At 34.8% G+C, this 12,239-nt stretch overlaps 2 protein-coding genes across 2 annotated transcripts; both read left to right on the top strand.

The window, feature by feature from the left end:
* The first annotated feature begins 7,925 nt into the window (after nt 1–7,925).
* On the top strand, nt 7,926–8,613 carry LOC117176573. The gene is made up of 2 exons (XM_033366829.1): nt 7,926–8,100; nt 8,249–8,613. Exons 1-2 carry the CDS (start codon nt 7,926–7,928, stop codon nt 8,611–8,613), a joined length of 540 nt encoding a protein of 179 aa, XP_033222720.1.
* Nucleotides 8,614–10,533: 1,920 nt separating this feature from the next.
* LOC117176563 lies at nt 10,534–11,853 on the top strand. Its single transcript, XM_033366819.1, has one exon. The coding sequence runs from the start codon at nt 10,534–10,536 to the stop codon at nt 11,851–11,853; it is 1,320 nt and encodes a 439-aa protein (XP_033222710.1).
* The last annotated feature ends 386 nt before the right edge of the window (nt 11,854–12,239 follow it).

The raw sequence follows: 12,239 nt of genomic DNA, 5'->3' as shown, positions 1-12,239 counted from the left end.
TAGCTTATGTTAGTGAAATAAGCAAATAAATTTGTAAAATGTAGAGGGCACAGTTACTCAAGTGTCGGTGAACGAGGACCTATCATTATTTCCAGTTGAGGCAGAAAACAAAACTGATTTCCCACCATCGAATTCACTACATAATAAAAAAATTCAACCGCAACGCTTATTCCGTTCAATCCGAAAATTAGACAAAAAAACAAAACAAATTAAGACACAAAAATCAAAGCCCACTTATGTACAGAAATCAGCTCTCCGAGAATAATTACCTATTAACAAATTAAACAGTCCTGCCGGTCCTACATTAGGCAGAGACTTATATCATTCATAAGCTCAGAAATAATCAATTATTATTTAAACACCAACAGTCTTCTGATTATTAAATTTTAAAATCATAAATATATGTATAAAATGTATTATGTATAGAAATAAAAAATAATCTCAGCAAAATGTAATTATATTAATTCAGTTAATTTTATTTATTTAATTTTTATTTTATATAATTATAATTTGATGATTTTCTATTTTACAAATTAAAATATAAGCATTTCTTCAACATGAGATCAATCACATGACATAACGGCGATCGGGTATTGGAGTTTGCTAGTTTGCTATTATCTAAATAGAATTTGGCTAAGTTGCCTATCATAAGGTACAAGGAACAGTTTGATAAATTTGAAAATAAAGCGTGGTCCAGCGCAGCCGACGGCTGCAGGGCGCGTGCGCATTGAAGTCGGCTGGATGGATCTTGCGCACGGTAGACACTCGTGGTGGCATGTTCTGACCATTCTTATGTTAATTACCCAGTGTCAACAACCCTACCTTTCTGTTTGTTTTAAAGGTGTTTCTTTCTTTCCTCCTGTCAATGTAAGGTGGTAAAGCTGCCGTGTGGTGCTAAATTTTAGCGATTCACATCTACCTAGTCTTGAATCTGTGAACCTGATCGTTAGAGTAGCGTAGTGTGATGGTCGGGCCCGCCGCACGGTGTTTCAGATAGTACGAAGAGATGATCAAAAGTAAAAAAATGAATTTTTTTATGTAGTATTGATGGCAACCTATTTAAAACTATTTGAAGTTCATGAAAGTACGTTTCCGCAAAATGCAAAATTTAGAATAAACTAATCTTTAATGACTTAGTTTTATGATTCTAATTCAAAGTGCCTCAATTTTAAAATATTCACAATTTTAATAAAAATTATCAAAATAGGTAGTATCAGATAATGCATGAAAAATAAATTAAAGAGAACTTCACGTTTGAAATTTGAAATCATTAAACATTTAATGAATTTAAGAATTTGAACTTTTTAATTTCAATTGTATAGGGATCATTCCGCGGGAGTATTACCTGCTAAGTTTTGTTTTTGCATGAAATTTTTTTTCATTCTTTGTTGAAAAATAGATAATTCGTATTTCTTTTTTGAATATGATATGTAAAATTTCCAAGAAATCAATTTTTGATAATTTTTGTTAAAAAAAAAGCAACTGTCTTAACTTTTTTATCTGAAAAAGTATTTATCAAATAAAACTTTTAACATTTCATCTAATATGCGGTTGATACCGAACTTCGAAATGAAGTATAGTGAAAAATTTCTCAATTGGATTTTCATAATTAAATTATTTATTTTTATAAACAAATAGAGGTTGATAAAAAAGACCTAATTTTTGACTTTTTTCATTAATATTCCTAGCACATTCCAGAATATACTGAAAAAATTTTCAAAGTAGAGAAATGAATAGTTATTTAATTATCCGTTTTTAGCTGAAGCCGTTACAGTTAGAACGATAACTTTTTTTTAAAACGATAAGTTTCAAAAATTTTATTTTTTGGAAATTTTGCACATCATATTGAAATAAAAAACAACGTATTAAAAAGTTTCACACAAAAAAATTTAGGGGGTAAAACTCCCGTGAAATGACCCCTATATTTCCAATTCAGAATGCACTGGAGTTTCGATTAAAGCAGGTTCGATTTACGTTTTCCTCGAATTGCTGCCACGGCTGTTTCCGGCCAAAAGTGGCGCCTCTCGGGGTCGAGAGAGGGTATTCAATTAATCTTGAAACATCCGAAGTACGTGATAAAGGCACAGTGCACGGGTACTCACGCGCTTGTATTGGGCGATATTAGAAAAAAGTTCTAACGTCCCTGAGTGTTTACATTCGGACGAACTCGATTAAGCGTCAAGGCCAAGGCCAGCAATTTCCGGAACCGTGCTTCAATCGAAATTCTAGTGGAGAAAGCTTATGAAGTTTGACGTAGCATGGCCCATAGTAGAGATATTTTAGATCTGTTTGAGTGCATATAAAACGTGAGACGCTTTTAAACAAAAACTTGAAGAATTAATCGAATTTTGTAACTCAACTTTAACGAAGTTTATAATTAAATGTTCGCCTTAAAAGCTACATGAGCAAAACCCCTGCTTAAATACCACCGTTTGTACAAACTTGCGAGTGGACCTCAACGTCTAAGCGCAAAATAACGCGCAGTCATAATATCTCTCACCCACGCAAAGTAGCGCAAGTGGGGACGCGCAACCCTGCGAGCATCAAGAAAAAAGAAATCTGGGCTTAAGGCCATATGATGAGTGAGTGACGTGACCAGATTCGTACCTTACAAAAACTTTTTTTATTTTCTAACTTATTTTCACACTAGGCACCACATCGAGTAGAAAATTTGGGGTAATAAATCAGAAGCACTATGGAAGATGAGTCTGGTCCTAAATTTTGATAATGATGAAAACAATTTTTTTTTGTAAATAATTTTTTTTGTTGCTTTTTTTCATAATTATTAAAATTTAGGACCAGGCCCACCTTTCGCCGTGTTTCTCATTTAGTGTCTCAAATTTTCAAATCAATGCGACACTTTCTATGGAAATAAGTTAGGAAATTAGAAAGTGTTGTTAAGGTAGGCATCTGGTCACGTGACCCACTCGACGTCGAGTGTGCCAACATCTCAAAGTTCAAATTCATAAATATTTTATATTGATCAGTAGGTTCATGTAAAAGCGAAAAGAACTTAAAGTAGAACTGATTTTCCTATGGAAGAAATAATAAAATACGAACGAAAAATATTGACTCCTCTTAGTAAAAGAATAGAGATAAAAGATTGGGTTCAAAATTATTATGGCTTAAATAGACTTACATAGCTATTCTGGTCACAGATAATCGAAAATCTTAACGTTTTCGTGAAGGGCCATGACTTGAACTTACTATGTGTATTTTTCTAGTGCGGATTTGATTACTCACCTAATTAAAATAAAGATAAATAGATCGATTTCTCCATAGAAATAGTAAAATATAATCATACATAAAAAATGTATTTCTCTCCTTTTTGTTGCTGAGTTAGGTTCACAGTTGGAATGTTTACCAAATGGTGAAACTAATCCTGGTGTTCCTCTTAACAGACCGTATGATTTTTATGAATGACATTTACCTGAGCATTCTCTTGTTCCTGCCACGCCTCCTGTTCCTATCTGGTCCAGGTCCCACCAAGCCTCTTCTTCGTGCCAGGTCCAGGTCTTCTCTAGGAAGGCCTGTTTGCAATATGGAGAGTTATTGCAATATTGGAGAGTCTTTGCAATATTGAAGAGTTATAACGAGATAACTGGAATGCATGTATATAATAATCGCAATAAAAAACGCTCAAAAATTAATATAAAAAGCGGCACGGTTACCCTATTAACCCGAAAAGAAACAATTGAAACTCCAGTAGTTGCCCGCCGCACAATCATATTGAATAATTTTCTAACTTTCTAAAATTGAGGTGATTTACCCTATTTTCTTTATTTCATAGCTTTATTTTTTTACTTTGTTCTTCTCTCGCTTCTGTTATTTCTTTCTGTCTTTCTTCTGTTCAACCATTTTTCGGTGTGTTGAAATACAAAATGTCAAGGTAACGACAGCGAGCTTTAATGATATCATCTAACATCAATATGCACTGAGGACGTCAAATCTAAAGGTTACAGAGAATTATCCATATGCTGCCAATTTTGACAATTTTATGTACGAGTATATAAAGAAATATCTCGCTTAGAAATTCTAATTTGAATTTTCGCAAGCTGTCTGATAGATACTTCATTAGTCAATGGAACAAATGCAGTAATTGTTTGAGCGATTTGCAGGATGTGCGGTTTCAAGATCACAGAATTTTCGAATAGGGATTTCAATACTTTTTCCTCAATATTTTTTTCCGCAAAAATTTAGTATTCAGAACAATTTCCAGGGATTTCTTCGATTCATTAAAATTTTTTTATTAATTATAGTTAATTTTGACAATTTAAATGTAGTAGTTAAGGCAAATTGAATAAAAAGGCGAAGGTTTTCAAGTGAAATATTATATATTTTCTTAATATTCGGGGTGAAAATTTTCTAAGTCTGACTTTACGAAAACTAATTTAGAGAGAACGGCGACAAAGATTCCGTGTTCCCGTGTCAATCAAAATCTGATCGCGAATGTCGATGCTGTTCGCGGGTTTCCCAATGGCGCAGCGATCCATTGCTCTTCCGCGTAAACCTAACCTGTGATGATAGATCAACCCAACTTATTTCCTGTACAAGTGCCGTTCAAACCGTTTTTCTAATTCATGTTAAAATCACATTTCACGCTTCACTATCAAAAGCGTCAAATCACTTATAGCAATAAAAGTTTGTTAGTTTATTTTACAATTTCCTTACTAATAAGAGTACTTAAATTCTGGCTTTAACTAATTATTAAACAAAGCTCTCTTTATTTATTTAATCATTCTGCACAAAATTTCAAAGCTACACCGAATTTCCTTCGACATGAACTCAAAGTACGTTCTATTATTCTCATCCCGCATTCCAAACGAGAGTTAAAACCGAACTAAAATAATTAACACTTTTCTATAACACGTGAAAAAAATAACATCTAATGGAATTTAAAATTTATACATTCTTTAAGATACAGAGTCAGTTTGCTTTACGATGTACCAAGTCCATCTCAATTTACAATTTCTCGGCAAGCCCTTATTTTGATTCAATTAATAATTTTATTGTTAAAGCCCTATAAACCTAAATCACATTGAATTCGTATTTAAACACAGCGCGCTATTTTATATGTCTGAGAGGTTCTGCCTCCAGCAGGCGACATAAATATTAACCCTAGATAGTCACTGTGGGTGCAGTTTACCCAAACAATTTTTCAAACTTCGTAGAGTCTGTTAATTACTTCTACTTTGCTGGTATGTTACAATACTTTAATGGAAAATTTTTGTGACAAATACTATTTGACCTTTTTTTAAAACCTTGAAGAATACCTACGTAGAACCATCCTAGTTTAGCTATTTTTATGCGGTCTTGATTATGTTTAAAAAAACATTTTATTCTCTGTTAACAAATTATTTCGTTATTAAATATCACCTACAAATGAAGGTCGCCAAACAGACAATGAAAAATTATCTATATTTTTAGCGCCATCGGCACTACTAATCACTGTTAGGTGTTTCACGAATGACCCCTAGTAGAAAAATTTCATATTTTTTAAGAGCATATATGATTTAAAAAGTTTTTAAACAAAAAATGGAAGAACTTATCGAACTTTGTACCTCAATATTGAGCAAGTATATAATTAAATACTCGTCTTTAAAACACAATTTAATCATATGTAAACATCACAGAATTATGAATTCGACACGCATATTCTAGAGATAACGACTTTTGATATATTATGCAATCTGTAATGAAGCATCAGAATATACTTTTGTTAAATTTCTTACTAAATTCTTTATAATCACATTCTACAGTTCTTCCTTTACGTTGAAAAAATGCAGATCGCTTATACACTGGTCTTCACATTGGCAATCACATTTAATTCTATTGGTAAATATAATAGTATAATTCTGTGAAAACTTTAATTTCATCTGAAGCTAGTCAATTTTCTCGTAACAAAACTGCTCCTAAGCCATTTTTACAAGCAACTGTACTTAAATTCAGAGGTTCAGTAACATCACAATATCTTAAAACCGGATATTTAATTAACATTTATATTAATTCGCGAAAAGATCTTTCCACGCTAGAATATTGGCAAATTCATCTGCCTCGCACCTGCTAATACATTTGGCCAAATGCTAGTTTTCTTCTCTTTAATTTTGCATTTTGCATTCCTCTAATAATCCGATCTTCAGTGAAATATCTATGAATGGTTTTTGAAACAAGTGATGAGTCGCATAAATACGATGTGCCCACTCTCATATATTTGCAGGGGGTACTTAAAGATTGTGACAATGCAACATCAGCGACTCCAAGGGGACGTAGCAAGAACTATTTTCTACAGCAACGATCCCTCCCAGTGGTTTCAAGTTGCGAATATCTGTGACATGCGCAGTAGTGATCCTGTGTATTTTCCAATTGAGAAATGGCGTTACATAACCTAAAAATACACAGGAATAACTACTGCACATTCCAGAGATATCCGCGCTCTAACACCGCTGATCCCCCCTTCCCATCTTTCCCTAATGAATAAGCGCGAAGATTCAAAGTATACGGAAACTTAGACAATCGAACCGAATCAAACGCGATAAAAACGTATTGAATGCAAAAGTGGAGAATGAAGAACAATGTTCAACAATTTTTCACTTTTTTATTTAACATATTTCTTTGCAATTGATTCGTCCCGATTATAAGAGTGCCTTTCGTGTATCCTGCAGTCATATTAAAATACGAATGACGGTGTTGTTAAAGCGCACATTATGAAAAATTGAATATTTGGTCAAAAAATCAGCTTTTATGGTCGAAAGTGTTTCACTGTGGTGAACATTCATTTTATCCTTTGGAAATTTAACTATTTTGTAAAGAATTATTCTTTCAACTCTAAAATTAACTAATCTATTAATTATTAGAAGTTTATAATTTTCTTTTTAATTTAACTATTTGACAATTTGGTTGAACATATTTGTATTTTGTTAGGAATTCTTCTGTTTTTCTGAAGAAAATTAATCTTCTCAATCAAAAATTAAACTACTTGGTTGAATTATTGCGTTGGAAATGTATTTAATTTCGAGCAAATTTGCCTTTTCCGGTTGAAAATCTAACAAATATGGTTGAAATTTGTTTTCTTTTCTGACTGAAGAATCTTTTTTGGTTGAAAGATCAACAATTTTGTAGATCTTCAGACTTGGGAGTACTGATTAAAGCTCCCAGAAAAATAAAGAAAATGAATTATGAGAAAGAGCGCATTACGTAGAATGTCAATGCTTTTAATGACTTGTACATACAAGTTTTATCTACTTTTAATCGACCTTGTGTCCAGAGTGTCTAGAAAGTGTCAAGTTTTCTCAGGATAAATTGACACTGAGGTTCATTATGCAGAAGCCCGCCTCCTCATAGCCAGCGTCAGATTTTTTTCTGGAAAAAGTTCATTCAAGTTTACATTTGCTGTTCGAGTAAATTATTCATTGTCTGATATTTCCACTGAAACTTTACACTTTACGTTCTGAAATATGTTTTCAAATTTTTTTACATATATACTTGATTTCACTGTTTTTAATTTTTTTTAAATATTACCCACCGAGAAAATGCTTTTTAGGTTCTGCTCACTTCTCTAAAAATCAAACACATACTAATTCGGATACAAATACATAAATAATAAGGAATTACAAACATAATTATTCACTGTAGCTGCAAGAATTATTATTTTTTTACGTGATGAACTTGGATTCACAATGGATTTTCAAGAATAACACAAACCGAAAATTGAACAAAATCAAATCGATCATCGATCAAATACAATTTTATTTCGTGCCACTTTCGAATAGATCAACTCGTAGTTCCCCCACTTTGTGCTTGCGTTGCTACAGTTTCAAAAGAATAACCAAAAAAAAACAACAGAAAAAAAAGAGCAATGCTGCTTCTTTCGCACGTTTGGCTACTCATTCTATTCTTTGTGCAAGAAGTGTGTAAATCATTCCGAGATGGGTAAACATAAACGGAGTGCGCGGAAATACAGTAGTGATTCGTCTGATGACGAAGATTATTCGCGCGAATTGTTTAAAGTGATCAAAAAATTGAAGACGAAACACAGGAATAAGCGCCGCCGTCGTAGGAGTTCTACTTTGTCATCTTCGTCAAGAGATTCCAGTGTATCAGGTATTAGCCGCCATCTTAAACCCAATGATCTGTGAGGTCTCACCTCTCAGAAAAGATCTGGGTCTGACCCATTTCGTATCCAATGGCTCTTAACCATTGTGGAAAAATACTGCCTTTTTTTACAAATGCGAACTTGTTTTTAAAACAGATCGAGGTAGCCGTCGAAAAAGGCGAAGGTCACGCTCTACTTCAAGAAATGGCGCATACTCTCCTGAAATTTCGGAGCCGGAAGTAGATCATCCACCAACTTTAGAAAGAGAACAAGGGTCACCGCTTTTGAATTGGGCACCTCCGGCAAATTTCTCGAGTGTTCTCGAGATGCAACATGTGACTTCTGAAGCTGCTGATTCGCAAAATAATAGAATGAAAAAAGGCGTTATTAATTCTCTTGGGAAACGTTGCCTGGAAGATAGGTCCCTTGCGCCGGCTGTCCTGGAGGACATTGCCATCCGCTGGAAGGACATTATTAAAATTGGCCTTTCTTCAGACGAAAGAGAGCAACACTCGCCCTAAACGTCCTAAAATATCCGCCACCGGTTAATTGTTTGGATATTGACCCTCCAAAGCTCAACGACGAAGTTAAGCTAGCTTTACAAAGAGCTGAAACACCCTTTCTAGGTACGAACAAATTCTGTCAAAACAAAAGAGTTTGACGGCTAGTAATTCTGCTATAGGCAGATCGATTATGACGCTCTTCCAAAGAGATGCAGAGCCAGAAGGAGAAACTGTGGATCCTCTGATTTAGATCCTAAGTAAGGCTTGTCGCTTGCTCACTGATCTGCAATACGGCGAGTCAGAAAAAAAGAAAAATTTGATTATCGCTAATATGGATCCTTCTTGGAGGGAATCCCTAAAGGCTACAAAGATGGATCTGTTTCTATTCGGAAAGGATCTGCCAGAGAGTTTGAAGTCTGCTAAACTGCTCGAGAATTCGGCCGAGGTGTTAAGATCTGCAAAATCTCGGATGTCAGGGACATCAAAATCCGGGAGGGGCCCGCCTCGTCGACAAGCGAAGCCACATTTTTCGACACAGGGCGGGCAGAAGAAATCCTTCACGGGCCCTCCGAGATCTCAGAATCAGCACAAGCAGGACTACCACAAGACACCGTGCAAGAGCACGAGGAGACATTAGACGTTTCTGTAAGTATAATTTCTGGAAGATTACGTTTATTAAAAAAAAAATGGGACGCTCTAGCCTCAGACCCGCGAATTTTATCGTGAATAAAGGGTTATAGGATACCCTTCTCTTCTCCTCCTTGCCAATTAAAACCTGTCCATAAATCCAAATTGGGCAAAATAGAGATATGTAATATGATGTCGCTTATCTCTCAACTTAAAGCGAAAGGAGCAGTAGAAGAATGTAGTCCGTCAAATCATCAATTTATTTCTAGCTTCTTTCTTCTACCGAAACCTGATGAGTCTCTTAGGAACATTTTAAATCTTAAAGATCTCAATGAATTTATCCAATCAGAGAATTTTAAACTCGAAGACTACAGAACAGCTGTCAGTCTTGTGAGTCAGAACTGTTTTATGTCAACTCTAGACTTGCAAGACGCATATTATTTATTATCAATACATGAATCGGACAGAAAGTTTCTAAGATTTGAATTCAGTGGACAGGTACATCAATTTACTTGCCTTCCTTTTGGTGTTTGTACAGCCCCTCAAGTGTTTACGAAACTAATGAAACTTGTTGTTTCTTATCTACGAAGATTAGGATATAGTTCGGTTCTTTACTTAGACGACTTTCTGCTTTTTGGAGATACATATCAGGACTGTGACGTGAATTTAAAGACAAGTAAAGAGTTATTAGAAAGCTTAGGGTTCATAATAAATTTAAAAAAGAGTCATTTGAATCCCGAACAGAGATGTAAGTTCTTAGGGTTCGGTTATAATTCTAAATCTATGACATTAGAACTGCCCCCTGAAAAGCGATCTCATATTCAGAAATAGCTAGAGATCTTTAATAAACCTTTGCAGTGTAGTATAAGAGTTTTCGCACAGTTCTTAGGATCTATAGTAGCTTGTTGTCCAGCTATTAAATACAGCTGGGTCTACACAAAGAATTTAGAAAGACAACGATTTTTAGCATGAAGAGAAAATGGTGAAAATTATAATGCTCTTATGACTGTAAGATTTAATCCTTCGGACTTGAAATGGTGGCAATCATCTATCTTATCTGGTAATACCTCTATCAAAGGTCTTGTGTTTCGCTCAGAGATTTTTTCTGATGCTTCTAAGTCAGGATGGGGAGCTGTATGTAATAATCAAAAAGCTAGTAGATTATGGTCAATGTCTGAACGTAAACTTCACATTAATTTCTTAGAACTCAAAGCCGCTTTCTTTGGTCTTAAAAGTTTAGCAAAAAACTTTCATAATGGGAAAATTTTATTAAGAATAGATAATACAACTGCCGTGTCGTTCATTAATAGAATGGGCGGTGTTCAGTACGAGGACTTAAATAAGATCTCAAAAGAAATTTGGCAATGGTGCGAGGAGCGAAATATTTGGATTTTTGCTTCCTATATTAGTTCAAAAGATAATTTTGAAGCAAATGCCGAGTCGCGAAAATTAGAACCTGAAACGGAAGTTGAACTATCTATTCCCGCATTCAATAAGATTGTCAAGACTTTTAGAAACCCAGAAACCGACTTGTTTGCAAGTAGAACGAATTCGAAGTGTATACGTTATATCTCCTGGAAAAGAGATCCTGGGTCTGAGGCGATAGATGCTTTTACCTTGAATTGGAGTTCGGTTTTCTTTTATGCTTTTTCGCCGTTCAGTATAATATTAAGAACTCTTACAAAAATTAAAAGAGATCAGGCGGAGGGAATCATGATAGTACCAAACTGGCCAACCCAGCCCTGGTATCCGTTATTTCATTCACTAATGATTCGCAAACCACTTCAATTTAATCCGGATATCAATCTTTTGACTTCGTCTGATAGTAATCCTCCGATAGCAGACCTGCTAGTTTTACTAACGAGCGAATTTGATAAGGGGTTGTCACATAGCTCCATAAACGCCACAAGGTCAGCAATCTCATTAATCGTAGACTCGGAAATCGCTAAGGACCCTAGAGTGAAGCGTTTTTTTAAAGGGGTGTCCAGTTTGCGACCTTCAAGACCACGTTATGAGAGCACCTGGGATCCAAAGATAGTATTAGATTATTTCTTAGAAATACCTCCAAATGAGGAGCTAAGGTTAAAAGAATTATCGAAGAAATTAGTAACCTTGCTCGCTCTCATAACGGGTCTCAGAATGCAAACATTTTCATTAATAAAGATTGTTAACATTAGAAATAGAGGAACGACAATTGAGATTAAGATCCCCGACCACATTAAGACATCGAATAAAAATAGAACACAGCCTTTACTAGTCCTACCGTTTTACTCTGAAGAAAACATATGTGCAGCTTCAGCTTTACAGAGCTATCTTGTAAAAACTAGATCGTTACGTAATGTACAGGAATTGTTCATTTCATTCCAAAAGCCCCATGAGGCTGTTTCTTCGCAAACTTTAAGTCGTTGGGTTAAAAAAATCTTAACTGAGAGCCGTATCGATACCGATATTTATTCAGCTCATAGTACAAGACATGCGTCCACATCGGCCGCTAAAAGGTGTGGCGTTGATTTAGAACTAATTATAAAGACGGCAGGTTGGACAGATAGGTCTCAAACATTCGCCAGATCTTATGACAGAGAGATTGTAAAGGATAACCAGCAATTTGCTAGGTCTTTCTTAAATTGTTAATATACAGTTAATTTAAGTTCGTGTTTAATTAATTAATTAATTAATATATTCGTAAGGAATTCTTCACATAAACATCTCCAAATATGATAAAATTTGTAATAAATTTTTCTTATCAGATTGGTTGCCGTAATCTGCTAACTACTTTCAACATCTACGAGTTGATCTATTCGGAGGTGGCGCGAAATACAATTAAATAATTGAACGAACTTACCTGTAAGTGAAGTTCGATTCTAATTGTATGAGCGCCACCGAAGAATAGATCAGTCCCACCCGGTATATAAATATACTGGCCCTCTAACTAAATTTTGTAATTCTTAGTTATGCCCTATTAATAAAGATTACGGCCATTCTTTGAAATAATGAGCAGCCAAACGTGCGAAGGAAGC

Source organism: Belonocnema kinseyi, chromosome 1, assembly GCF_010883055.1.
Source record: "Belonocnema kinseyi isolate 2016_QV_RU_SX_M_011 chromosome 1, B_treatae_v1, whole genome shotgun sequence".
Lineage (NCBI taxonomy): Eukaryota > Metazoa > Arthropoda > Insecta > Hymenoptera > Cynipidae > Belonocnema > Belonocnema kinseyi.
Note: the sequence above shows the minus strand (reverse complement) of the source record. Positions and strands in the feature narration are given on the sequence as shown.

Excerpts from the sequence above, each read along its gene's own strand:
- LOC117176573 (XM_033366829.1), top strand. The coding sequence starts at position 7,926 with ATGGGTAAACATAAACGGAGTGCGCGGAAATACAGTAGTGATTCGTCT. Across the intron at positions 8,101-8,248 it reads AAGAGATTCCAGTGTATCAG|ATCGAGGTAGCCGTCGAAAA; the intron begins GTATTAGCCGCC and ends TTTTTAAAACAG.
- LOC117176563 (XM_033366819.1), top strand. The coding sequence starts at position 10,534 with ATGGGCGGTGTTCAGTACGAGGACTTAAATAAGATCTCAAAAGAAATT.